This window comes from Carya illinoinensis, chromosome 5 (genome assembly GCF_018687715.1).
Source record: "Carya illinoinensis cultivar Pawnee chromosome 5, C.illinoinensisPawnee_v1, whole genome shotgun sequence".
NCBI lineage: Eukaryota > Viridiplantae > Streptophyta > Magnoliopsida > Fagales > Juglandaceae > Carya > Carya illinoinensis.
Window position 1 is genome coordinate 43,487,212 of NC_056756.1, and position 27,392 is coordinate 43,514,603.

Sequence of the window (27,392 nt, forward strand, 5' to 3'; positions counted from 1 at the left end):
AGAAAGCGTAATGCAACAAATGGTTATAAAGTCGAGCTCGACTTATGTTCAATTTCCAAATAAATAAAAAAAGATATGGAATATTCAATAGATAGTTCGACTCCATTCTATTGTAGCCCTAAAATGACCATATATTCTTTCCATGCTCGTGATTCCAAGTTCAATTTTAATGTTTATCTCAATCTAATCAACAAACCATACTAATAGTTTGCGGTTATTGTAAACAACAATAATCTTGGTATGTTTTTTAAATGATGCATAAAATTTGTATAATTTTTTTTTTCTAAAAAAAATACACTTGTCGAATGGAAATGTAGATTTAGACTCCAGAAATATTAGAGCTTTGCTACATATATGTCGATGTTAATATACCACTTGTAGTGAAACCTGTTTTCACTTAAAAAAAATCTAAAATACCATTTATTTGTTAGCATAACTAATGTGAAAAGTTTTCACAACAACAATGTGTTGAGTGTGTTAAAAAAATTATGTGTGAAATAGATTTTCTCAAATATTAAAGCAAGACATTTATATCGTATAGATGACAGATTTGTGCATTTCTACTCCTCAATTCAATAGAAAATCAAAGTCTAAAAACATGAATTGGATCGACCTTACAATGATCGGTTTGAAGGATGGAAGGGAGAGATAAGAGCTACTCCCTTCAATTTCATGGGATTAGGTGATGGGGTTAGGTGAGAGGAACAAAAGGACATTAAATTAAAAAAGGAGTAGAAGAACTAAAGCCTATTCATTTTCATCTTGTTTTTCATGTTTGAGACAGGGCATCCACTTGGCCTGGAAAACTTCTCATATATAGACCATTTGATATCATATGAAGAGAGCGGCTAAGAGCATTGGCATTGGCTTCATCAAAAGCCAAGCCAAATGTAAAAATAGATGAATATGTGAAAAAAAGGCTGCATTGGATTAGTCAAACCCAGAAATGGGTAACTTTGACCTACAGTAAATGTACCGGGTCTTTCATATTTGAAGTGCTACTGTGCACTCATCTTCATATTATTTTACTCTATTTTATTTATCTACCGGTCAATTTTCGTTTCCCTCTCTCCCCGTTTCCTCCCCGTGTTTTCTCTCCCCATTTCTCTCATTTTCATTTCTCCCAATCCCTTTGGCTCTACACTTCGATTCTTCGCAGCAGTTCGATTCTTCAACAAGCAGAACATTCGGCTCTACACGAGCTTCTTCTCCAAAGGAAGCCGGTTTGTTTTCTCTCCCACTTTCTCTCTTTCTCTCGTTTTTAAGCTTTTTTTTATTCTTTCTTGGATTCTTGGTGCAGAATCATTCAGGGGTTTCTTCTACCGGTTTCAAGCAGATCAGATTCGTGCGGAAGGCATCCGATTTCAGGTTCGACCGATTGCTTTTCTCCTGCAACCCTAATCTTGGATCGGTTTTTGATTTCCATTCAGCCCCGATTGGGGCTTTTGCTTTCGGATGTTTGGGTGGAAAAAATAAATGGTTACTGAGCAATTCGACTGATGTTGGGTCATTGATTTTGTGAATTTCTTGCAGATTTTCTAAGGTGCAGTCAGTCCCTTCGGCTCAAGCAACCACACTCATTCTGGTATTATAGTTGTTGGATCTGATGTATTGTTGCATATAGGAAGATTTGTGTGGCTGTGTGTGAATTGATTTTGTATGCACTCGGTTATATGGAGTTCTTCCTTAGCAATTGATGAATATGGTTATGTGTTTGTTGGTATATTTGTTTCGGGATGATGAGCAAGTGATACTGTTGAGTCTGTTGTTCATAAATTTTTATTTTTCCCATTGATGAATATTTTTGAATCTGTTGTTCTTGTGTGTGAGTGGGTAGATTTGACTATCATCTTTGGTTTGTTACTATTGGAAACTGCATCCAACATGCAGATCAATTGGATGTAACTGATTTGAATTGGACACTATTATTTGATAATGTAAAGAATGACATGCTTGTGTTCTTGTTTGTGTTTGTTTGGAAGAATTTGGTTTATTCTTGTTTGTGTTTGGAGTTTTTCCTCATGAACAATGACATGCAGCATCTATTTTTAAAACTTGGTGAGGTTGGTAATGTAAAGAATGCCATGATGCATGATTAGTATAAAACATCCAATATGTTAGTTCAAAGAGGTCGGTTAAATTGTAAGGACCCAATTGGAAAAGTGCTTGTGGATCTACTGTTTTTGTAAGGACCCATTTAGAAAATTGCTTGTGGATCTACTGTTTTAGAACTTAAAGGTTCCTAATAAGCTTTTGTAATATTGTGTGAAAGCACTTCCCCTAATAAGCTTTTAGAAGTTGTGCTTCCTCAACTGATTCTTCCATTAAAAAATTGATGGAGTCTTCTAATTGTTTTGTTTTTAGTTGCACTATTCGATCTTGGAAGTTCTTGTTTGAGGTTTTTGTTAATCCCCCATATGATAGAGTAGGTTATTCCATTCCTTAATAAATACAGAGAAGGTTTTCAAAATTTTCTTTCTTAATTTGAATTTCAAATTTCAAATTTTAAAATTGAGGAATATCTTTAGATTATATAACTCTTACTGAAACAAAGCAAACCTAAGAATGTTGCTTGTTTGCAAGGAGAGCAGTAGATTCCTCACACAACAATATTGGAGTTTTATAGTCACTAATAAATTACAGTCTCATATTCAATTAAATTGTAAGCTGAATTTTTATACTGTTTTTCTGTCTATGGAAAACTTGGTTTCCATATATGACCTGAATTTGATAGGCCTTAAATAGGTGCTTGTGGATCTACTGTTTTTCTATTTTTTTATACTGTTTTGCTGTAAACTGTCTTGCTGGACCTTGTTTAATGCAAAATATGTTGTATGTGCTGTTGTTTTTCTGTTTTTGTTCTTTTTTTTTTGGATCTATTTTGCAGTCATTTATTTATACGAATTTTCTGATTTTGTTATACAGTTTTTCTGTAAATTGTTCTGTCTTTTTAGGTATTATATTTTTCAATTGCAGTCATTTTTGAATTCCATGCCTTGTTTATTGTGATGAATTTGGTTGTGTCTAACAACTTAAAAATTGTAATTTTTAAAGGATGGACAATCTTTTGGAGAAGGATCCATTCTTCACCACTCTCTTACAAAGTGGAGGAGAAGGTTCTATTACCACTCCAACATTCACACCTCATTCTAATACTTTGGTCAGCCCAACTCCCCTTCACAGTGAAAAGAAGCCTCCAACAAAAAAAGTTCAAAGAGGAGCTTCTTTCACTGTTGAGGAGGATAATGTACTTGTCTCAGGTTGGCTGAACATTAGTATTGATGTCATCTAGGGAACTGATCAGAAATCCACTCAAATGTGGGAGCGGATTTCTGATTTTTACCACGAATATAAGAAACCACATAATGTGAACCGTTCGGTTGGGTCATTGATCAATCGTTGGTCCATGATTCAAAAATGCACAAATAAGTTTTGTGCATATCTAGCACAAGTTGAGTCATTGCACCTGAGTGGTGCGACCGAGCAAGATAAGGTATGTACTATTTTCCTTTAATAATGTGGTCTATTTATGTAAGATTTAAGAAGCTGACAATATTTCTTAAAAAAATTTTCAGATTGAAAGAGCAAAGATATTGTACAAAGAGATGGAACGAGGGAACTTCACATTAGAGCATTCTTGGAATCTTTTGAGGCACCAACCCAAATGGCATCAACACATGAGTACGCTGAATGCGAGGAGAAAGCCTGTCGATAGACAGCCTTCCAATGAGCAGTCAAGTGAAGTTTTGGGCAATGTTGTGGAGGAAAATGTTGATAGGCCTGCTGGAAAAAAGACTGAAAAGGAAAGCTTGAAGAAGCGAAATGCACAAGAACAATCTGATGCTGAGTTCAACACGGCATTAGGAGCAATGACCGAGGATAGACGATTGTTCATGGCGGAGAGAAGAGAATGGCAGGCGAAGGCTGATCGTAATAGAGGTGCACAACTGGATCTTGATAAAAGAAAGTTTGATGCTGAGATGATGGGTAAGGATCTTTCTGGTATGAATGTCATGCAGCAAGCCTACTTCCGTAAAGTTCAGAAAAAAATTTGGGAAGAGTCAATGAGTGATGAAGATGGTATATCCGAATGACCAGTGCATTTCCAGCTTGTAGTGGCTGCTTAGCCACAAGACTTCATAATGAAGCATGTGGCTGAGCAGCCACTATGAATGGATGACTTTCTATTTTTTTGAATGGAAATACTTTGGAATTTCTGAATGGTAGTTTAGTTTTTGGACTTGGTTTTGTGGATAGAAAATCTGTGAAGTACCCATCTTTTGGAACTGTTTGTGGATTTGTTTGTATGTGATGCAACTTGTATTTGCTGGAAGTATTTGGTGAATGGAGGTTGTATTCTTAAACTTGTCTGTTGGGTCTGTTTGTGGACAAAAAAAAATGATAATGGTAGTTGTTTATGGTGTTATTTAGTTGGGTTGATTTTGTATGCTGTTATGTGGCTGTTTTTTCCTGTTTTGAAGCTGTATTTTTCATGTCATGTAAATGAGTGTGTAGGTTTTATTGGCTCCAAATGTTGCAGCTGTATAGTTGCAGTCAATAGTATAGTTTGTAGGTTTTATTAGATCCATACAAGATGTATGGGTGATATTATGTACCAGTTTTAGAATCTGAATTTGTAGAGTTGTGTAGAGATAAATCCAGCTTTTAAGAAGCTGGTTTTATACGAGATGTGTAGCTTTTAATCCATTGAATTTGTATTTCTATTTAAGAAGATGTTGCAGCTGTATGTCTCATATTTATATCCAAAAAAAGCATATTGTGCAACTGCTTTCAATGGATATAAATATAAAAATATCCATTACAGTTAATAAAAGGCACAATTTATATACTGCATTCTTTATAAATATATATATCCAAAAAAAGTTAATTATACTCACTAATATATAGATGACGTTCAATATAAATATATATATATATATATCCAAAAAAAGTTAATAAAATGTACACTATATACTGCCTTCAATATAAATATATATATATATATATATATATATCCATATAAGTTAATAAAAGGAACAATTGATACTACCTTCAATTAAACAAACTAGTGATAGGTTCTTAACATTAAAATAATAAAAAGGAAGTCATAAAAAGAAGCTGAATTTTAATGAGCACTACAACACACCAACAAAGATGATGTTGGCTATTCAAGAAATCCATATTATGCTCGGCCATGCATATTCCATAAGTGCTCGATAAGGTCGGCTTGGAGTTGAGAATGAGTGCCTCTATCTCTAATACGATGATGTTGGGCAATGAACTCCATGAATTCAGGTATATTATCGCGTGAAATTGGCTCGGATGGAGTATCATCATTGGCTTCATAATTGAATTGGTCAACTCCGAGATATAGATGACGTTCATCTTCAACAATCATATTGTGCAAGATAATGCATGCGTACATACTATCTTTTAGAACTTCAGGTTGGAAATACCTTGCAGGTCCACGCACAATTGCAAATCTAGATTGGAGTACTCCGAACGCACGTTCGACATCTTTCCTTGCAGACTCCTGGCAAGCAGCAAAATGTTTTTTCTTTTTCCCATGTGGAGCAGGAATTGTTTTTACTAATATTGCCCACGAAGGATATATATCATCAACAAGATAATATCCCATTGTGTACTCGTGACCATTGATAGTATAGTTACATGGAGGACCACGACCTTCGGCCAACGCAGCAAAAATAGAAGATCGATCAAGTATGTTGATGTCGTTATGAGACCCAGGTAAACCAAAAAAAGCATGCCATATCCAAAGATCATAAGAGGCAACAGCTTCCAAAATAATAGTTGGTTCATTTACGTGACCAGAGTACATACCTTTCCAAGCACTAGGACAATTCTTCCATTTCCAGTGCATGCAATCAATGCTACCCAACATTCTTGGAAATCCACGCCTTTGTCCAACTTCTAGTAACCTTGCTATATCATTGCTGGTTGGAGACCTCAAGTACTCACCCCCAAAGATTGACACGATCGCCTTTACAAATTTCTTCATACTCAACCGTGCAGTACTTTATCCAATTCTTACATACTCATCCATAAGATCTGCTGTTATCCCATATGTGAGCATCCTAAATGCCGCGGTCATCTTTTGAAGGGAAGACAATCCAAGCCTACCACTGGCGTCTCTCTTTTGGACAAAATAATCATAATGAGTGACAACTGCAGAATGTATACGTAAAAAAAGATCACGATTCATTCGAAATTGCCTCCTAAAAACGTTTGGTGGATATATTGGCGGTTGAGCAAAGTAATCATTCCAAATGAGTTCATGACCTTCAAATGGATTGCGTCGGATGAACATACGAGGTTGAAAATTAGGATGACGTGAAGAAGATGCTCCGAGAGTTGCACGTCGTTGTCTATGTACGACCATTGCTTCTATCATAAGATCCTCATGATCGAAATAATCTTCATCTAACATATAAAAGAGTATTGCTATAGGGATCCATAGGGAAATAAGAGAAAAAAATACGAAGAATTAGAAGAAGAAATGTAGGTTTTTGATGAGTGGGAAGTAGTTTAGGAATGGATATATTTATAGGGTTTAATCCAAGACTATTAGCTATATCTAAAAAAGTTGGCAAAGGAAGGACGGTTAGCTACATCTACAAGTTGGTTTGAAAAATTATGGATATGAATGTTGGGTATTGTGTATGATGGAATGAATGTGTTTGACCAATGATAGAATTGTAGATGTAAAGTTTAAGTAGAGAAGAAGGGTGGTTTGTAGTTAGTTTCAAACATAATATTTTAAGTTGGATGAACAAATTGTATATGTGTTTGTTGTTCCTTAAATTATTATATATTTGATTGTTAGGTAGAAGAAGGATTGGCAAAATGTGTTTGTTGGTAATTAGGTTGAGAAAAAAAAATAGTGCTTGTAAATCAATAATTTAAATATGAAATTAAATTATTAATGTACATATAGTAGGTTTAATTGCAAAATATGAAAGAAAAAATTATTATTAAAAATATAATATTATATTATTATTTTGATGAATCTAATGGCTAATCCAATGTGGGATTATGGATATGAAGATTTTAGAATTATGGAAAACATGTACTTTTCATCAAAATTTGAAGATGGCTTTGATGAAGCCAATGCCAATGCTCTAAGGATCGGATTCTGTGAGTTACCAATTTTTACACCATCCAATATTAGTCTTACACGTGTATCTCTTAGGAAGTTTACAATATAATTGGTTGTCGAAAAAATCCCGTGTAAGTCTCACTTCACTCTCTCCTTACCCGGTCTCTCTCTCTCTCTCTCTCTCTCTCTGAAGGCCACCATAGATTTCCCTCCCCGAAACCGAACAATAGAGTTCGTGATCTCCCTTAAGTCAAAACCGAACAATAAATCTCATGTACTAAGTGGGGTCTTGCAATTAGAGTTCCGTCGAAGGCTCAATTAGGGATAACGGGAGAGGGTTTTGTTGGGGGAGATAGGGGAAGAGAGGGGAGAAGAGAGGAAGTAGAGAGGAGAAAGAAGGGAGAGAATGGTTTTGTCAGAGAGCTGAGGGGTTGGGCAAGAAAGTGGAAGAGAGATTCAGTAAAACAAACGCGTAATTTACTCTTGTAAATCACTTACCTGTCAAAAGATAATTCGAGGGTGTAAAACACTTAGATTATATTTGAATAGTGAGTTGGAATAAGATGAAAGTTGAATAAAATATTATTAAAATATGATTTATTATTATTATTATTATTTTAAAATTTAATTAATTTGAATTACTTATTATATTTTATGTAAAAATTTATAAAAATTATAATTATATGATGAGATGAGATGAATTGAGACTTGATATCCCTTTCAATCAAAACCGAGCGTTAAAAATAGAAGTGACAATTTGAAGATAAGCGCTTATTTGAATTTTAAGATTAGTGTTACATATAGTTGTAGAGTGTGTAAGTGCTATACAGTTATTTTGAAAAAAAAAATCTATTATTAAAAAATTAATTTTTTTAATAACAAAATTAGTATAATATTTAGATCTAATTTAACTATTAGTTTTAGGACTATACCCCCTGATATCATTAACGAGGAAGATTTCTTTGTTGAAGAACTGATTAGAGCATTCACCTGGTTTCACGACTCTAGGTATCATTCCCAAAGCCTTTCTCTTCTCTCCCTCCTTCCTTCCTTCTTTTTTTCTTCATCCCTAATCTCCCCACCTGTTGTAATATCATTTACTTGTAACTTGTTTATATTATTTTCAATACAAGTTATTTATTTTTATTATTATTCTCTGAACACATTCATACAGGCAGGTTCTACCACCTATTTAATTTTTGCAAATATGTTTACATTTATGTATTGCATTCATATATCGGACGGGTTTGCCGCCACATATTCTGCTCACGTTTAATTTTATGTTCCTTCTATTAATCTTCCTTCTGCTCTGTCTTTCACTTTTTCCTTCCTCTTCCTTTTTTGGTATTAGAGCCAAGTTTCGGCTTTTGGTGATCAATAGTTCGTAATTACTTCTCTTTATTTCACTTGTTTTGTTGTTCTTTAAACCAAAGATCAAGCTCTTATTTTGCCCAGTTATCCTCAGACTTGTCAAGAGACATACTGTCTTGTAAGAGCCATTACTAGAAGAGCGTAGAGCAATTAGAAACCAGGATGAGATAAGGTATGAGAGTACCTAGGACTTTTGAAGTGTGAGACACCGTTTTGATTAATAACAAAATGAGTAGAATGTTTAGATCTAATTCAACTATTCGTTCTAGGACTATACCCTCTGATATCATTAATGAGGAAGATTTATCTATTAAAGAACTGATTAGAGCATTCACCTGGTTTCACAACTCTAGGTATCATTTCGAGAGGCTTCCTCTTCTCTCTCTCATTCATTCTCTTATTCTTCATTCCTAATCTCTCCACCTGTTATAATATTGTTTACTTGTAACTTGTTTATATTATTTTCAATATAAGCTATTTATTTTCATTATTATTATCTTATTATTATTACTATTTTAAAATTTAATCAAGTTGAATTACTTATTATATTTTATGTAACAATTTACAAAAATTATAATAATATGATAAGATGAGATGAGTCAAGACTTGATATCCCTTTCAATCAAAACCGAGCGTTTAAAATGGAAGTGACAATTTGAAGATAAGCGCTTATCTGAATTTTAAGATTAGTGTTACATATAGTTATAGACTGTGTAGGTACTATATAGTTATTTAAAAAAAAGATATAATATTAAGAAATTAATTGTTTTTAATAATAAAATGAGTTGAATATTTAGATCTAATTCAACTATTAGTTTCATGACTGTACCCCTAATATCATTAATGAGGAAGATTTATCTGTTGAAGAACTGATTAGAGCATTCACCTGATTTCACGACTCTAGGTATCATTCCCAGAGCCTTCTTCTTCTCTCCTTCATTCCTTCTTTTCTTCTTCATCCATAATCTCCTCACCTGTTGTAATATTATTTATTTGTAACTTGTTTATATTATTTTCAATACAAGCTATTTATTTTCATTATTATTTTCTGCATATATTCATACAGGCAGGTTTTATTGCCTATTTAATTTTTGTAAACATGTTTACATTTATGTATTGCATTCATTCATCAAACGGCTCTACCTCCACATATTCTGCTCACGTTTAATTTGTTGTTCCTTATGTTAATCTTCCTTATGCTATGTCCTTCACTTTTTCCTTCCTTCCATTTGTTTGGTATTAGAGCCAAGTTTCGGCTCTTGGTGATTAATAGTTCGTAATTACTTCTCTTCATTTCACTTGTTTTGTTGTTCTTCAAACCAAAGATCAAGCTCTTACTCTATCCAATTATCCTCATACTTGTCAAGAGACCTACTATCTTGTAAGAACTGTCGCTAGAAGAGCGTAGGGCAATTAGACACCAGGGTGAGATAAGGTATGAGAGTACCTAGGACTTATGAGGTGTGATGCACTGTTTTGATTAATAACAAAATGAGTAAAATATTTAGATCTAATTCAACTATTAGTTCCAGGATTGTATCTCCTGATATCATTAATGAGGAAGATTTCTCTGTTGAAGAACTGATTAGAGCATTCATCTAGTTTCACGACTCTAGGTATCATTCCGAGAGGCTTCTTTTTCTCTCCCTCATTCATTCTCCTATTCTTTATCCCCATTCTCCTCACTTGTTATAATATTATTTAGTTGTAACTTGTTTATATTATTTTCAATACAAGCTATTTATTTTCATTATTATTATTATTTTAAAATTTAATCAAGTTGAATTATTTATTATATTTTATGTAAAAATTTACAAAAATTATAATAATATGATGAGATGAGATGAGTTGAGACTTGATATCCATTTTAATCAAAACCGAGCATTTTAAATGGAAGTGACGATTTCAAGATAAGCGCTTATTTGAATTTTAAGATTAGTGTTACATATAGTTGTAGAGTGCGTAAGTGTTATATAATTATTTTGAAAAAAAATAAGATCTATTATTAAAAAAATAATTAATTTTTTTTATAAATCTTATATTTATTTATAAATAATTATGTCAAATGAGTTCACGTTTGATATTTAGGTCCATCTTGATTAATCAACATTAAAAATCTTATCTTATTTTATTTTAATTTATTATTATAATTTTTTTAAATTTTTATATAAAATATAATAAATAATTTAATTTTTATAAATATTAATTTAAATTAATATTTATAAAAATTAAATTATAATAATATTTTATTTATTACTTATCTCATTTAACGTGCATAACAAAACGAGAGTTACTCTATTCACGTTTAATTGCGCACTCAAAATGCAACCAACATTTCTCGAATTTTAAAATCAAAAGTGACATTAGTATGGTGAAAGAGTTCATTTGGCAAATAGAATAACGACACGTGTGTAATCTTCTCGATACGCGAACGCCGATCTATGAACGTCAGAGCACGCTAGAAAATCCCAAATATAAAACATCTTCTAAAACGAACCCACCCCACTGCCTGCAAAAAACGCGAATCTCTCTCCCTCTCGGACCCTCGAAAGCGAAATCGAACTGCGAAAAAAACAAGTCAGTCTTTAAAAAGTAACGGGATCCGAAGGAAAATACGAACCAGAATAGCTGCAAACCCTAACCCTAGCCGCGACTTACACACCGTTCACTCCACTCCACCTCCCCGTTCTCGTTCTCCGTGCACGTGAAGACGTTAGTCAGAGATATATTAGGGTTGGTTTTTTTTTTTTGTCCTTTGTGTAGATAAAGGTGCATGGGAGTTGCTGAAGCCAAGCCAGATTAGGATTAGGGGTAGGGATAGAGTTAGGGTTTTGGTGATGGAATGCGTAGGTGGTGGTTGTGGACGTTGTCGTTGTTGCTGATGACCGGATGCCAATGTCACAGGTGGAAGAAGATGATGGGTAGGGGTGCGGACGGAGGTTGCGGCACCGTGGAGAGGCCTTGCCCTGTTTCTAGGGCTCCGCCCAAAATTCCGGCGATCCAATCGGAAATTCCAGACAAGCAGACTTCAGCAGACATTGATTTTTACTCGCAGGCTAGAAAAGCGCTCTGCGAGCGCTCGCCCTTCGACGTTTCCGACGATAATTCGGCTATCAGTTCGCCCACCTTGCCTAGAGGGTTGGCGAGTTTCTTGTGGAGGAGCTCGGATAGTCGGAGGCGGCATAAGAAGTCCCACTCGGGCGCGGACAAGAAGTCTTCTCGGCCCACTCGGGTTTCCAACGTTTGGTTTGAGACTGAGGAATACTTTAGGCACCTGACATTGCATGATATTGATTCATTGCTTGAGATATCTTCTCCTTTTAGTGCTTTAGCTACTAGGGAATGTATCCTGATTCCGTTTTCGGAAAATGCTCGGAGGACGAAGTTCGTTGGTAGTTGTGGAAATGAGAATGTGAATGCGCATGGTGAGAATGGGGACGAAAATTTGGTTGTTAAAGAGGAGTTGAAGGGCGAGGGTGGGCAGTCCATGGAAATTGATAGCGTTGGAGCTGACGCTTCGCCTCAGGATGGAAAAGGTAGTTCCGAGTCCCATATTTTTGGCGGTTTAGAGTGGCTTTTAGGAACTAAGGATAAGGTTTCTTTAACTTCGGAGCGGCCATCAAAGAAGCGGAAGCTTCTCGGTGGTGATGCTGGGTTGGAAAAAGTTTTAATTGCACGTCCTTGTGAAGGGAATTCATCTTTGTGCCAGTTTTGTTGTATGGGTGACACGTGCAAGGAGTCCAACCGATTGGTCGTTTGCAGTTCGTGTGAGTTTGCAGTTCATCAGAAGTGTTATGGTGTGCAGGAGGATGTGGGTGCGACTTGGTCGTGTGCATGGTGCAAGAAGAAGAGTGATTGCAGTGGTATTGATTCATCGAAAACTTGTGTTCTTTGCCCCAAGCAGGGTGGTGCTTTAAAACCTGTTCATAAGAGTGATGAAAGTGGTGAATCTATGGAGTTTGCTCACTTGTTCTGTTGCCATTGGATGCCCGAGGTCTATATAGAGGATTTGACGAAGATGGAGCCAATCATGAATGTGGGAAGAATAAAGGAAACTAGGAGAAAATTGGTGTGTAACATATGCAAGTTGAAGTGTGGCGCTTGTGTTCGGTGCAGTCATGGTATGTTCCGTTGCTTCCTTGCTTTATTCATCATTTCTTCGAGCAGAGCATTCTAGTAATCGGAATATGTGGCCTGCTTGTGCATCTATTAGACCTCTGTTTTTGGGTCATATTTGGGCTGATACAAGTACATAGTGTTGTAAACTTATATCTGCGGATCTTTGAAATTTAGCATGTTTCTTGGGAAGCGGAAGAATGGTGGTTACCTGGTCCTTGTTCTACATGATTTTTGTGACTGATGTATAATTTTTTGTGACTCAGAATGTAATAAATGATCCTTTTTCGTAAGTTTTTAAGGCTATATAGTATAGATCTGTGTGCATAGGTTTTTCTGGCTATTTTCTGTTGGAAAATGCAAGAGTTTTTGTGGCATTGGAAGATTGGGGTTGATTAAACTTTTTTTGTTTACAAGCTGTATTCGCTTCCTCTCCTGCAGTCCCTGTAACACATGGAAATCTCTTTAGTGTCTAATGACTGATTCATATCAGCGTTGAAATTGAGTTAGTCAAATGATAGATAACAAAGGGACAGTCCTATGTTCCTTAGAGGGAAACAAAAGGGAAACTTCTCCTTGGTGTGCTGAATCAACGTTCAGGTTTTCAAGGGACTTGGAAAAAAGCTCAATTAAGATTGAAAACAAAGTAAATAGGGAACTACCTAAAGCTTCTTGCGTACAAGTATAAGCCCTAAGGTGGTGTTTAAAACTGCTCTCAGGTTCTCTTTAACAGAAAATAGTCCAAAATGAACTGCTGAACATGTTTAAAAAACTGTTTTTCAGAGAACCAAAAAATAATCCCTTCTGAGTTTTGAAAAACAAAACCATTGAAAATATCATGTTTTTAAGTCTTTTAGCTTTCTGCAATTTGCAAATATTTTTGAAAAACTATTTTTAGAAATTACAGCCGAATAAAAATTCAAAAAGAATCATTTAGGACCTTAATATCGATGAATTTTAAAGTGAACAGATGGTAGTTTCTTTTCAATATTTTGGTTGCTAGCCCGGCATCAATAGCTCAATCTGTACTTGACATTGTTTTTTCACTCTGCCTTACCCTTTCATATGCACCAGATTGCTGAACATGGATATTGACTCAATAATTCTATTGACAACTTTCTTCCTGTTTAAGCACCCAATCTGTACTCATCATTTCTGAAGTTTAATTAGCCGGGAAACTTCATTTCGTTGTGGCTTTCTATGTCTATGCCTGTGTTGGCCTGAATGTTTGCTTGTTCACTGGCATTATAGGCTTTAGGTGCTGTGCCCCCCCTTTCCCAGACTTCCAGTCGCAACTCCCCTCTCTTGTAGGAGGTTATAGGATTACATTGCATCAAGCTCGTCCCTTCCACTCTTTGGTATGATTTCTTCGTAACAGCTTGGATGACTGCTCATAAAAGCTCCCTATTCTCCAACTGATTAGAATTTTAGGAATTCTATTCTTCTTTTTCTACTTGCTTGCTAGGTGGGTTTATCATTTTGTATATTTTCCTTATACTTGGTTTGTGCCCTTCTGTGCTTTAATAAAAACTGCATTACTTTATAAAAAAAGTATGATTTCTTCCAGCTTTTCTCGTATTGTCATCATAACTTAAATTATTTTATACTGATAAAAAATAACTTAAATTATTTTTATGTCCAATTTGAAGAGGTTTATAGTTTTGTTGTTTGGACATCGTCTTAAGTTTGCTTATTGCACCAATTGATTCTTTTGTGGATTATTTGCTTTGTTGACATGTTTTTTATGCCTTTTACTCTCTCCAAAATTTTATGGAAAAAAAGAATGTACCTTTTTCCCCCCTCTAATTTTGGTATTTAATTGAGGAAAAAACTGCCACTGCCTGCCAATTTGCACTTTTAGTCGTATTTTTTTGAGAAATACTTTTAGTCACATGTAATGTGTTGCTAAATGGGATCATATGCTTTAACATTTATCTTATTTTGAAAAATTGGCAAGTTAGCACTTGGGGACATGATGCACGGTTCTGTTGACCATATGTTTTAAGATGTGCAATTGAATTCATCCTTGTTTTTCTTATGATTATAATATGTGTAAAATAAATTGCAGTGTTTATGTTGTACTCATAAAAAAAAGTGGGAAGTAGGTTGTGCATTTTGATGAAAAACTCTTTTATATCAGTAATTTATTCACACACCCAGTTCTCCTGACCTCATACTTGACATTCCACCATATTCTTAGAGGGGAGGAGTTGTCTTTTAAGTTTGCTTTTGTGTTGTCAAAACACCTGTTTTTTCTCCACACAACCCCCCCCCCCCCCCCCCCCCCCCGGGGCCGCCGGGGGGGGGGGCCGCTGTAAAGAAGAGTTTATTAATGAGAAAAGTAGGCATTCAAAACACTTGTATCTGTTCTGTAGTTACTGTTTCTTAGTGGGTGCTTATGGTTCTTTAGCGTGCAACCAAAATCAAGTAAGCAACCTCTTAAGCAAGGAGAAATTTAAATTCTTGCTAAAACAGAGATAGATATGTATGTTTAATAATACAAGTATTTGAAGATAAACACAATATGCCTTGAGCCTGCACTGGTAATTAATAACTCAGCCTCTTTCCTTAGCAGTTGTAGTCCGAGTGCCGCTTCTTGCTTTATCTAGATTAGAAGATTGAGGTTCAATTACAGTCATTCAATTAGAGCCCATCTTCTTGCTTCTTGCTTTATCTAGATAAGTAATAAATCCATTTAAAAAGGAAAGGAACCATGTATACAAAGAGATCTTCAAATGTTACTCTAAAACTTTTTTTGTTTGATTGGTAAACAAAATTTTATTGATCATAAGAATAGGCAAAAGCCCCGGTATACGAGACATATACAAGAGCATTGCCTTAGTGTGCTAGTTCAACAATACAAGAAATTCATGGAAACTCATTCTATTGAAATCAATTAAAACCAATCAATTAAGTGAAGTATTGAAAAACAATTTCCTAAGCTCTTCCATTGATCGCTCTCGATCTTCGAAGCTTCTGTCATTCTTTTCCCTCTAAATGCACCACCATAAGCATATTGGGATCATCTTCCATATTGCTGCAATTGAGAGTTACCTGCTAAAGGCCTCTCCAAGATGCTAAGAGATTGATCACCCGTCTCGGCATCACCCAAGTTAGTCCTTCCCAAGTGAAGAAGTCGTTCCATAATGTTGTGGCAATTTCACAATGAAGTAATAAATGATCAACTGACTCCCCACTCTTTTTGCACATACAACACCACTCCATGCCAATGAATTTGACATTTCCTTAAGTTGTCGAGTGTTACATCTAAAACTAACGAGATATAAAACGACAAACACCCTACTTTGCATGAAACAACTCTTTGGTCATATAAATATATTAGAAACACATTTTTTTGGATAGATAAACAAAAAATAAGTGACTATGAGTGACTTTAAGGAAGCTCCACTGAATATGCTGTTGTTCAATTCAATCAGAATGGAAACCAACTAAAAATTGTCTTTACAGGATTCCTGCATGAAACCTCAAGTTTTTTCCCCTAATGAACACCTGGTGCTTGGTCCTTGTATAAAACACTCTTTCACTTGCCTTGTACTGAAAAATGCCATTTTTTGTGAATGTTCAGTATACTCTAACCTGTTCTTGTGTTTGTACCCTAGGCTATTGGGTATTCACAAAGGTGATATATGTGTGTGTCCTCCCAAAAGAAGTGCAAACTAAGCACTGTTCAATGTTGTATAGGCCAGAGAACTCTCAGGGGATGCATGTTGAAGCCTTGATGATGCATGCCTTGTTACTTATCGTACTTCCTTTAAAGCTTCCTTTATTTTGTTATATGAGAACATCTACTGGGATTTGGTTTTCTAAGCTTCTCTCAATTGAACTATATAGGTTGTGGAGGGCATACTTTTGCAAGTCTTTGGTTTTCAACTTCTTAAATGCTTATGGTTACTCTTTTAGTGGTTTCTTGAATTATTCTCTTATCTACCTTCAAATTATGTTTGCTTCACCGAGCTTTTTTCATTGATTGTGTGTTGCTTTTGGTGTTAGGTAAAATTGGCTTGAAGTGTCGGTTCGTTTCAGACCTGTTTACACCTTCTATTGCTATTCTTCCTCTAGTAATGGTGTTTTTTGTTTTGTTTTTTTGGTAATAGGAACTTGCAGAACTTCCTTCCATCCTATATGCGCGAGGGAGGCAGGTTTCAGAATGGAGGTCTGGGGAAAATATGGATGTGATAATGTAAGACATCTCTATTTGCCTCCTATATTCAAAATTTTTTCTTACAGTTGTCAATACTACTTTTGACTCGCTATAGCTGTTACTACAACATTCTCCTCTCTCTCTCTTCAATTTTATTGAACCCTCTTTTTTAAGAGCTGGCTATATGGTAGGATGGGGCTTTCTGATTATGAAGACCTATCTATTGTGGATATTTCTACAGGTTGAGTTAAGGGCTTTTTGCTCAAAGCACTCTGATGTACCAGAGAGTAGCAGGAGTTCACATGCAGGTGATCCCTCTTTGGCTGTTGGTGGTGAATCCATTGTTGCTAACCATCTTCCTGTGGCAGTCTCTATGAACAAGTCACCCAAGTTGAAGATCGATGGCCGAAATGGAGATAATGATGCAGCCCATATGGGAACACCTGATAATATCTCTGATAAGTCAGGTGAGAGTGAAGTACAACAGATAGAGTGTTCCAATTTTGGAGTAAATGCCAAGATTATGTTGGAATGTGGTGACGCACAGCAACTCTTTAATGTGGGAGAACTAGAGAGGAGCAATGAGGATGTTAACTTATACGGATCCCTTGATGTTGCAATGATTTTGAAGAAGGTACTTGTGTTTGCACGCTTTGGGGCGGTCAATTCTGTAATCTGTATTCAATTTAGGTTGGAATTGTAAATAGTAATGGCTTTTTAATTTTGCAGTTGATTGATCAAGGAAAAATCAACGTACAAGATGTAGCATTGGAGATTGGCATTTCACCTGATTCATTAACAGCAACACTCTCTGTAATACACTAAGGAGTTAACTTTAAAAAAAAAAAAAAAATCTTGGTGACTAGTTTCTGACTGCACTTTTTAGCATATAATTATTTTGCTCTTTCTTTTATGTATTGTCTTCACTTTCTCTGCAGGATGCTGGCTTGGTCCCTGACTTACAAAGAAAACTATTCAAATGGCTTAGAAATCACACTCATATAAGTACCTTACAGAATAATTTGAAAGTTAAAGCAAATCCAGCAATTTCATGTGAGGATGAAGTTGGGACAGCTGTTGAATCTGATGCATTAACAGTATCGGAGTCTCATTTTCCAGACCCTGTTACTGTTAAGTCAGTACCCCCGAGGAGAAGAACCAAAAGCAACGTTAGGATTTCAAAGGATAACAAATTAATATGTTCGTCAGATGATATTTTGAGTGACAATGGAATGGTGATGGATAGTATTAAAGTAGATCCAATCTGCAGCAGAGAACCTGATAATTCAAGTAAATCATCAATCTCCAATGCTGCTGAAAAGGTAAATCATTTGATAATCTGTTTTTTTTTGGCAATCTTTTACTTATTTGCTTGGAGCTTTTTGTAAGTTTGGTTTTTTTTTTTGGAGATTGTGTTTTTTTTGTTGGAAAGAAAGAAATTTAATGGGTGCTTTTGGATTGGGGATCATGCAAGTTGTTTTTATCCTCTAGTAGAAGTTTGGCATGGGTTCGTGCTGAGAATTGCAAGCTTGTTAATACCTTTTACATAAAATCCCATACTTTGTTCTACCAGTTCTTGGTAACTGCGTCAATACTGCTTGAACTTTCCTTCTTGTATTTATTACCTTGATATCATTTGATGGGCCTATTAATTTTTCCTTTCTTCATTTGTAAGGCTCTTTTATTTTGTCATTGTCGTGTCATCCTTCTGTTAGAGTCGCACTTGGAAGTTGTAAATGTGGATCATTTGAGAAAACAAGGAGAAAATTTTAGCAGTAGTTTTATATTTTATTTCGATCCTCCCTTCAGTTTCTTGCTTTATGTTCCTCTATTGTTTGAGGCTTTGCCAAGCTATTTTGTTTATCTTGACTGAAAATTTCCACTTAATTATTATAGTCAAACTTCACTCCATACAACTCTTTCATGCATACCTGTAACCTCACCTCCGGTGCTACTTGCTGGAGTTGACTCCCTCATTGGAGTGTGAATGGCATTTTTATTTTTCGTATCCTTTTTAGTGAGTTTTGTTTTCACCTCATGGAGTGTGAAAGGCGTTTCATGGTGGAGGCAAAATCTCTCGCTTTCTTGTTGGAGGGTGGTAGTAGTGTTTGCATCACTGAAAGAGGTATATGAAGATTGTTCGCGTCTATCAGTGTAAGTAGGGCGTTGGCTTCATGGGTGGTACAGATGGTGGAGGAAGGGTTAGCCTCTCGTCGACGTGATAACTTCTTTAGGAAAATGAGGTTGGGAAATGGAGTCCTTACCATTCAAAGACATGTTAATGTCAGGGGCTGTTTCTTGCACTTGGTAGAGCTCGGGTATGAAGGGAGGAGGGGCTCGGTGATGGCCCCTGAAGGTTTGAAGGGCAGTGGCTGGGAGGATTTTGCTTACCACCTTAGCAAAGTTGTGGCTATTGAAAGAGAAGGGAGACAACTTGGGATGTGGGTGCAGAGAGATTTCCTCCCTCCAACGGTGCCACATTCGCCTCGATTTTGAGCCTGCCGACAAGGGATGACTCTACTGTGGTGGTCGACAGGGCCCAGGCAAAGGGTACACGGCTTGGTAGCGTAGGAAATCACAACAGCAAACCTAACATTGACATGGGTGGTAGGGGACTCATTGTCGCTGGTACAACGTTGGGTGATATAGAAGGGGTGTTGTGGGTGGTTAGAGGCCATCTATTAGGTTTATCTGGGGAGATCTTTGCACTGATGAGGAAAGTAAATTTGGGCTTAAGTGAGTTCATGGGCCAAGGAAGTTGGTTTGTGCAGATTGAAGAAGCTGTGAAGAAAGGAGAGCCTGTTGGACCGGGCCTACACAGGAAGGGGCCTGACCATCCACCATCACTGGCTGGGCCTACGAGTGGGAAACCCCTTAGGCCCACCAACCCTGTCTGGTGGGAAAAAGACCTTTCTCAGTCCTGAGCCTCTTCCTCCTCAAGCTCGAGTGCCCCAAACTCGCCGGCCACCTCGTCGACTACCTTGCCAGCATCACAGAAAAAGTCTTCGGCCCTCGTTGACCCTATCGGCACAAGCGGTGAGCTTCTAAAGGGCATGGTGGCAGCGACACTTTTAGGATTGGCCCAAAATGACGCTGCCACCTGTTCTGAGGCTATTGGAAGCTTGATGTCGACACAAAGTGGGCCGTTCACCTCAGATGTCCCCATAGCGTGTAACCTGAACCACCTCTCGACCTTGGAGAGAGTAAACAAGACCCCAGCGGTCGAAGCCCTCGCTGGTCACCTCTCAGTCGAAGCCCCTGCTGGTCCCTTTAGGACCTAGGATCCTCTTCTAATGGCGGCAACAATCGTAGGCCCAAGACCCTCTCACAAGGGACCACTCACGATGGCAGCATCTGAGATCCCTTCCAGGGTTCTATGCACAATTGTAGAAGAAGAGGAGTCTATTTCTAAAGAGGAGGCTCTCTTGGATGACGAGGCTTCAATTGGGTTAGATTTATACTTTGCTTGCAAAGTGTTAGGAGACATCGTTCCCTTTGCTGAACTGGGGGACACCGGAGACGATCCTAGTCCTATTTGTTCTTTGCCTTAAGTGCTTTTGTGGATTGATCTGCAGTTAGATTGGGTATTGAAGAAGGTCGATGAGACTCGGCATTGCATAGGGATCTCCTATGAAGGATTTGAGGATCAATTTACAGCGTTACTTACGGCCATCGAAGCAGGACAGCCCCTCATAACTAGATCTGCCTCTAAAATAGAAAGGTAGCTTAAGAGGCTATCTTGTTCCATAAATTTTGAAACAAGGGAAAGCTGCCAAAGACTTGTGACTTGATTGGCGTAACCTCCAGCCTCCAAAATGGAGGTCTAGAGTTTGAAACCCCCATCTCCCAAATGTATAAAAAATAAAAAAAACTTATGAAACAATGGAAGGAAACGTTAGCTGGGGGAGTTTTATTGACAGGGCGAACCTAGGCAATGCATGAAGCCCAAGATTCTTTCATGGAATGTTTGGGATTTGAATAACTTGAACAAACGCCTTAAGAGTGTAGAACTTAATACAAGATTGGAAGGCAAACATTATTTGTTTGCAGGAGACTAAATTGAAGTATGTTGACATGAAGTTTATAAGTAGTTTATGGAATTGTTCTTATGCGGGATGGACTAGCCTTGCTTCAAAAGGCGCTTTAGGGGGTATCATAGTGATGTGGGACAAGAGAGTAGTTGATTGGGTGGAGGAGTTTATTGGAGAGTTTGCATTAGCATGTTCTTTCACAAGTTTGGATGATGGTTTTGGGTGGGGTTTTGTAGGAGTTTACTGGCCTCATGACGACAACATTAGAAGCTACTTTGGAATGAGATTGCTGGTTTGTGTAGTTGGTGGGATGGCCTGTGGTGCATCGGAGGTGATTTCAACGTCATGCGGTTTTCGAGTGAAAGGTTGGGGATTTCTAACTCTGGGTCAGCGATGGCCGACTTTTCAGCTTTATTTTTTGAGTTGGACTTGATAGACCTACCTCTAGCTGGGGGCGACTACACTTGGTCTAATGGGAGGCAGGGTCTAGGTTGGACAGATTCATTGTTTCTCCTTCCTGAAAGGCACACATTCCCAACCTATGCCAAAAACGCTTTACTAGGCTTTGTTTAGACCACTTCCCACTCTTATTGGACTGCGGGGGCCTACATGAGGGGCGGAGATACTTTAAATTTGAGAATATGTGGTTGAAGGTGGATGGGTTCATGGATAAAATTAGATTGTGGTGGTCCTCCTACTAGATCTTGGGTACTTCCAGTTTCATTTTAGTTGGGAAACTTAAAGGCTTGAAAAATGACTTGAGGAAATGGAATACGAAAGTCTTCGAGAATCTAAATGACCAAAGGTATAACTTTTTTCAAGAATTGCAGTGTTTTGAGGAAAAAGAGGTCATTGGGGCCCTCCCAGTTGATGAGAAGGCGAGGAAAAAATACACTTATGGAGGAGATATCCTGGAGACAAAAATCTTGAGCCTTTGGTTGAAGAAAGGGATAAGAGCACAAAATTTTTCCATCAAGTAGCTAATTCGCATCAAAGAACCAATGCCATTGAGGTTCTTCATTTCGAAGGGAGGATTCTTTCAGAAAGAGTAGCCATAAAGGATCACATTGTTCACTATTATGATCAGCTTCTAAAAGATTAACACCATCGATGGGCTGATTTTTTATGCTATTGATCCACCAAGTGCAGTTTGGTTGGAGAGAGTGTTTGAAGAGGAGGAGGTGCTTAAAGTGTTAAAGGGGATGGAAAAAGACAAGACCCCGGCCCAAATGGTTTCACAATGGCTTTCTTCTAGGCTAGTTGGGACATTGTCAAGGAGGACATAATGAAGGTTTTTCTTGAATTTCACTAATTCATGAAATTTGAGAAAAGCCTCAATGCTTCATTTATTGCCCTTATTTCGAAAAAGGCAAGGTTGGTGGAGGTGCAAGATTTTCGTCCCATAAGTTTGGTGAGTGGGGTTTACAAAACCATCTCCAAAGTGCTAGCCCAGTGGTTGAGTGCAATCATGGGGAAGATCATCTTGAAGTCGCAAAACGCCTTTGTAAAAGGAAGGCAAATTCAAGATTTGGTCCTCATTGCTAATGAAAGCTTGGAGAGTAGAGTCAAAGCCAATTGGGATATGGAGAAAGCTTTTGATCATGTAAATTGGATTTTCTTGGTGTATATACTTGGCAGGTACGGTTTTGGGGAAAGGTGGTGCCAATGGATGAAGCATTGTATCACTACAGTCAGATTCTCTGTTTTGGTTAATGGCACTCCCGAAGACTCCTTTAATAGCTCTCAAGGTTTGAGGCAAGGAGACCCTCTATTCCCCCTGCTTTTATTTTAGTAATGGATGTTTTGAGTAGCATGTTGAATGGAATGGAGGATAGGGGTTTCATCTAGGGTTACTCAGTAGGCGGCTCCAAACATGTTAATCTATCAATCTCTCATCTACTTTTTGCTGACGATACGCTGATCTTTTGTGAGCCAAATCTCGATTAGATTTGCTCCCTAAGAGCCTCCTTGCTCTGCTTTGAAGCTGTCTTAGTCTCAAGGTGAATCTATCAAAATTTGAAATCCTTCAAGTCGGTTCGGTTATTAACTTAAGCGACTTGGTTGCTTTCTTGGGCTGCAAGGTGTCATCCTTGCCTATGAAGTATCTTGGTCTCCCCCTAGGGGCCCCTCATAAATCCAAGGCAATGTGGGATGGGATTGTTGAGAAGGTCGAGCGCAAACTAGCGGGCTGGAAGAGACTTTACTTGTCCAAAGGCAGCAAAATCACTCTTATTAATAGCACACTCTCAAATCTCCCCACATACTTTCTATCTTTATTCCCCTTGCCTATAGGTGTGGCACATAGACTGGAGAAAACCTTTCGTGATTTCCTATGGGGTAGTATTGAGGACGTGAAAAAATTTCATTTGATCAAGTGGGATAAGGTATGCATACCTTTGTCTAACGGCGGATTGGGGGTTTGGAATTTGAGATCTTTCAACAAGGCTCTCCTTGGAAAATGGTTATGGCGGTATCACAGGAAAAGAGATGCCCTTTGGAGGAAAATTATTGACGTTAAATATGGGAGCATTCGGAGAGGTTGGCGCTCCAATGAAGTAAGAGGGACCTACTGCATGGGTGTGTGGAATTTATTCGCAATGCCTAGGCAGACTTTCTTGCTAATTGTAGGTTTGCGGTGGGTAGGTGCACACAAGTCAGATTTTGGCACGACACTTGGTGTGGCGATGTTGCTTTGAAGATTGCTTTTCGCTCCCTTATTAGGATCGTGGTCGATAAGGATGCTATAGTTACTGATAATATGGCCCTCTCCTTCGACTCCACTCAATGGTTAGTGAGATTTATTAGAGTGGCACATGATTGGGAAGTGGAAGATATTGTTGATTTTTATAGCGCATTATACATGCTGAATTTCCATGTAGATGGAGAGGTTCGTTTGCTTTGGTCATCTACAGGGAACAAGAACTTCTCAGTCCGATCCTTTTACAAGTTATTTTTGAACCCCCCCCCCCCCCCCCCCCCCCCAAAAAAAAAAAAAAGAAAAAAAAAATAAAAAAAAGCATTCCCTTGGAAGTGCATATGAAGGAGTAAGGCTCCCCTTAAAAGTGGCTTTCTTTGGTTTGGCTAGCATCTCACGGGAAAATTCTGACTATCGATAAGCTGAGAAGGCCCGATCTCTACTTAACAGATTGGTGCTTCATGTGCAAACATGACAGTGAGTAAGCGGGGTAACTAATTCTTCATTGCGAAGTAGTTAAGGCTTTATGGGACGAAATTTTCACAAGGCTTGGTATAGCATGGGTAATGCCTAGAAGGGTGATAAGAGTTATTGGCATGTTGGAGATGAATCTGGGGCAATGGGAAGATTGCGGCTATTTGAAAGATGGTGCCTCTTTGCCTAATGTGATGCACTTGGAATGAGAGGAATAGTCATTGTTTGGAGGACAAGGAGGCACACCGGAAGGGTTTAGGGGCTTTTTATTTATCACACCTTGCTACTTTGGGCTTTGTCTATTGTTTTGAATGGAACTTCTTTTAATGACTTCTACGCTGCTTTTTGCAGCACTTTGCTTGTTTTTAGGCTTTTTTGTATACTCCCTGTGTACTCTGGCCTTGTCTATTTATGTGGATTAATAATATCTTTTCTTACTTATAAAAGAAAAAAAATTCTACTTAACCTTTTATTGAAAATTTCTGCTATTAATTTTTATCTTGGTGAAGTTCTATTCAACAACACATATTTAGTTTTGATGTAATTTTGTCATGGATAGTGTAGGTATAGAATTTGTTTTTCCTCTGGAAAGTTGGTTTTGTTCAAGCTCTTTATAGTTAGGTACCTTACAATGACATCTTCCATGTCCTCTAGATTCTTCCACCCTAACTAGTTTGAGTGGAAATCGGGAACCCTTTTATCTGTTGCCCACTTTTGAGTTCTGAAAGTGGTTTGGAAGTGGTGCTATTGTCTGGAGATTGGATCCTTTCATCTGATTGTGTTACTAGCAATAAAAAAGAGATGATCATAGGAAGTGTTGCTATCAATGTTTTGAATACCGTACCGGTCAAGGCACTGGAACGAAATATTTCGGTATCGGTACCGTTTCGTGTACTGTTCGGGATAATCTATATATGAATAAATTATATATATTAATTATATTCTAAAATAATAATCTATATATGAATAAATTATGCATAAATATATATATATATAAATTATAAATAGCTTGGTTTGAATTGTGGGTCAAAAAATGAGCTTGTAGTTTGAAGAAATGAAAAAAGAAAAGAAAGTAAAGGTCGAATTACCGGCCGGTATGTAGCCCAGTAAGGCCGGTATTTGGACCGGTACGAAATAGGTACAATTTCTGTACTGGACCAGTGGCCGGTACAGCATATACCGGCCGGTACGGTACGAAATTAAAAACACTGGTTGCTATTGTTTGGAGATTGGATCCTTTCATTTGATATTGCCACCAATGTTTTGAATTTCGTACTGTACCGGCCGGTATTTCTTGTACTAGAATAGTGATGGTATAGAAAATGCATATGTTTCATATCGGGTCAAATATCGTTCGTACCAGGGTGTTTCGGTTAATACCAGCCAGTTTTCGGTGTACCAATTGTACTGGTACCTGCCAAAATTAGTGAAATTTTTTAATTAATTTAAAAATAATTTTCACTTCAATTCTCACATTTGAAGACTATTTTCTTAACTTAGAATATTATTGAGTTTTATAAATATGTATTTTAAAATTTTAAGACTTGCATTGATATTTTTTTGAAATATAATTTATATATATATAATTAATTTATTATATATAGACTATCCCAAAATGGTACCGGTACTGAAATATTTTGTTCCAGTGTCTTAACCGAAACGGTATTCAAAACATTGATTGCCACAATCATTTTCCCAATAGTGCATGGTTGAAAGCCAGCAAGTTCCAAACTCCCTAGCCTCCTTTTGAGATCAGAGTGCGTATTGTGGCCCAATTCACTATCCATCCCACCCCATTAAAAATGACATAATTTCTCTATGCAACTAGCCACCTTAATGGGAAAGGGAATAATGATGAGAAATAAGTATGCACGCTAGAATTGCTGCTTCTGATCAAGGTAATTCTTTCACCTCTGGACAAGTACCTCCTCTTCCAACTAGCCAATATGTGCTCTATTTTTCTGATTGCATCATCCCATATACCCTTTGAATTGAGTGAAGCACCCAATGGGGGGTCAAGATATATATGTTTTTTTTGATAAGTAAGAAGAATTTATTAATCCACATCATTAGGCGAGGGCCAAGTATACAGGAAGTATATAAGAGATGAACTTGATTACAAGCTAAGCGCTGTGAAAAACAGCATAAAAGTCATTAAAACTAGTTCCTAAGCTTTGAGGGGAGAAAAAGTTTTTTTTTTTTTTTTGATAAGTAATAATTTTATTGAAGAAATAGGCATAAGCCCAAGTACACAGGAAGTATACAAAGGATAAACCTACAACTTCCTGAAAACAAAAAGAAAAAAAACCCAAAAAAAACTAAAACAGATTCAGGAAATTATCCACCATTACATAAACTTTCGCCCAAAAACCCAAAGTACCCATGAAAAAAACCCTAAGATCTTCCAAAGTGCGTTCTTTATCATCAAAACATCTCCTATTTCTTTCTATCCACAAGCACCACATGAGACAAGGAGGAATCATCTTCCAAACAGACGCTGCCTTCTTACAGCCCTTCAAACCCTTCCATCCTACCAGTAAATCCACCACATCTTTGGGCATCACCCAATGCAAACCTGTCCAACTCAGAACCTCATCCCACAAGAATCTAGACACTTCACAGTGAAGGAAAAGATGATTTACAGATTCGCCATCCTTTTTACACATAACACACCAATCAGAAATAAACAGTCCTCTCCTTCTAAGATTATCAGTTGTCAAAACTTTGCCCAAAGAAGCCACCCAACAGAAAAAAGCAACCTTGGGAGGAACTTTCACTTTCCATATACTTTTCCATGGGAAAACGCAACTACCATGACTTGACATAACTCTATAGTAAGAAGAGACTGGAAACTTAGCATTTCCAGCAGAAGACCATGCCATGCTATCCTCCCTTTCAGTTACCAGCTTTATACTGTAAAGTTTAACCTTCAAAGCCTGAACTTCAGCCGCTTCCCAATCATTAATATCCCTTTTGAAAATAACATTCCAAACAACCTTATTATTGCTGACACAGTAGGAATCAAAAACATCAGCGTTTTGATCCCTTGCAATTCTGAACAGGGCAGGAAATTCCAGCTTGAGAGCAGCATCCCCACACCACAAATCATGCCAAAAGAGGACTCTTTTACCATTTCCAACCTTCAACCTAATATTACTGGAGAAAAAATCCCATCCTTTTCTAATAAATTTCCACAAACTCACCCCATATGCTCCACTAGAGGCTTTTGAACACCAACCTCCCCTCAAACTTCCATACTTTGCATCTATCACATTTTTCCATAGGGCTTCACTTTCCAAATGATATCTCCAAAGCCATTTGCCTAGTAAAGCTTTATTGAAGACCTTCAAATCTTTAATCCCCAAACCACCACCACCCAAAGGTTGACAAACTTTCTTCCAACTAACCAAATGAAACTTCTTTTCC

At 37.3% G+C, this 27,392-nt stretch overlaps 3 protein-coding genes across 13 annotated transcripts in view; 2 read left to right on the forward strand and 1 right to left on the reverse strand.

Moving 5' to 3' along the window:
• The first annotated feature begins 3,055 nt into the window (after positions 1-3,055).
• On the forward strand, positions 3,056-4,094 carry LOC122310371 (glutathione S-transferase T2-like). The gene is made up of 3 exons (XM_043124267.1): positions 3,056-3,247; positions 3,293-3,493; positions 3,576-4,094. The coding sequence occupies exons 1-3, from the start codon at positions 3,056-3,058 to the stop codon at positions 4,092-4,094; spliced, it is 912 nt and encodes a 303-aa protein (XP_042980201.1).
• Positions 4,095-5,182: 1,088 nt separating this feature from the next.
• On the reverse strand, positions 5,183-6,019 carry LOC122310372. Its single transcript, XM_043124268.1, has one exon. It carries the CDS (start codon positions 6,017-6,019, stop codon positions 5,183-5,185), a length of 837 nt encoding a protein of 278 aa, XP_042980202.1.
• A 4,972-nt stretch (positions 6,020-10,991) lies between these two features.
• The window catches only part of LOC122310612, a 43,361-nt gene continuing 26,960 nt past the window's right edge, over positions 10,992-27,392 (forward strand). For 7 of the 11 annotated variants that reach the window (XM_043124663.1, XM_043124667.1, XM_043124665.1 and 4 more), the window contains exons 1-5: positions 10,993-12,609; positions 16,720-16,805; positions 17,008-17,400; positions 17,496-17,579; positions 17,705-18,088. In XM_043124663.1, coding sequence (XP_042980597.1) covers positions 11,331-12,609; positions 16,720-16,805; positions 17,008-17,400; positions 17,496-17,579; positions 17,705-18,088 — 2,226 coding nt within the window. In that variant the 5' untranslated portion in view covers positions 10,993-11,330. Of the gene's footprint in view, positions 12,610-13,855; positions 13,963-16,719; positions 16,806-17,007; positions 17,401-17,495; positions 17,580-17,704; positions 18,089-27,392 lie in introns of those variants that run through there. The other 4 variants (XM_043124671.1, XM_043124672.1, XM_043124670.1 and 1 more) reach the window with 3 other exon arrangements.

Bases quoted from the DNA above. Each gene is read 5' to 3' on its own strand.
- LOC122310371 (XM_043124267.1), top strand. From the start codon at position 3,056: ATGGACAATCTTTTGGAGAAGGATCCATTCTTCACCACTCTCTTACAA. The intron at 3,248-3,292 runs GTACTTGTCTCA...GATGTCATCTAG, and splicing joins TCACTGTTGAGGAGGATAAT to GGAACTGATCAGAAATCCAC. The intron at 3,494-3,575 runs GTATGTACTATT...AAAAATTTTCAG, and splicing joins GTGCGACCGAGCAAGATAAG to ATTGAAAGAGCAAAGATATT.
- LOC122310372 (XM_043124268.1), bottom strand. From the start codon at position 6,019: ATGAAGAAATTTGTAAAGGCGATCGTGTCAATCTTTGGGGGTGAGTAC.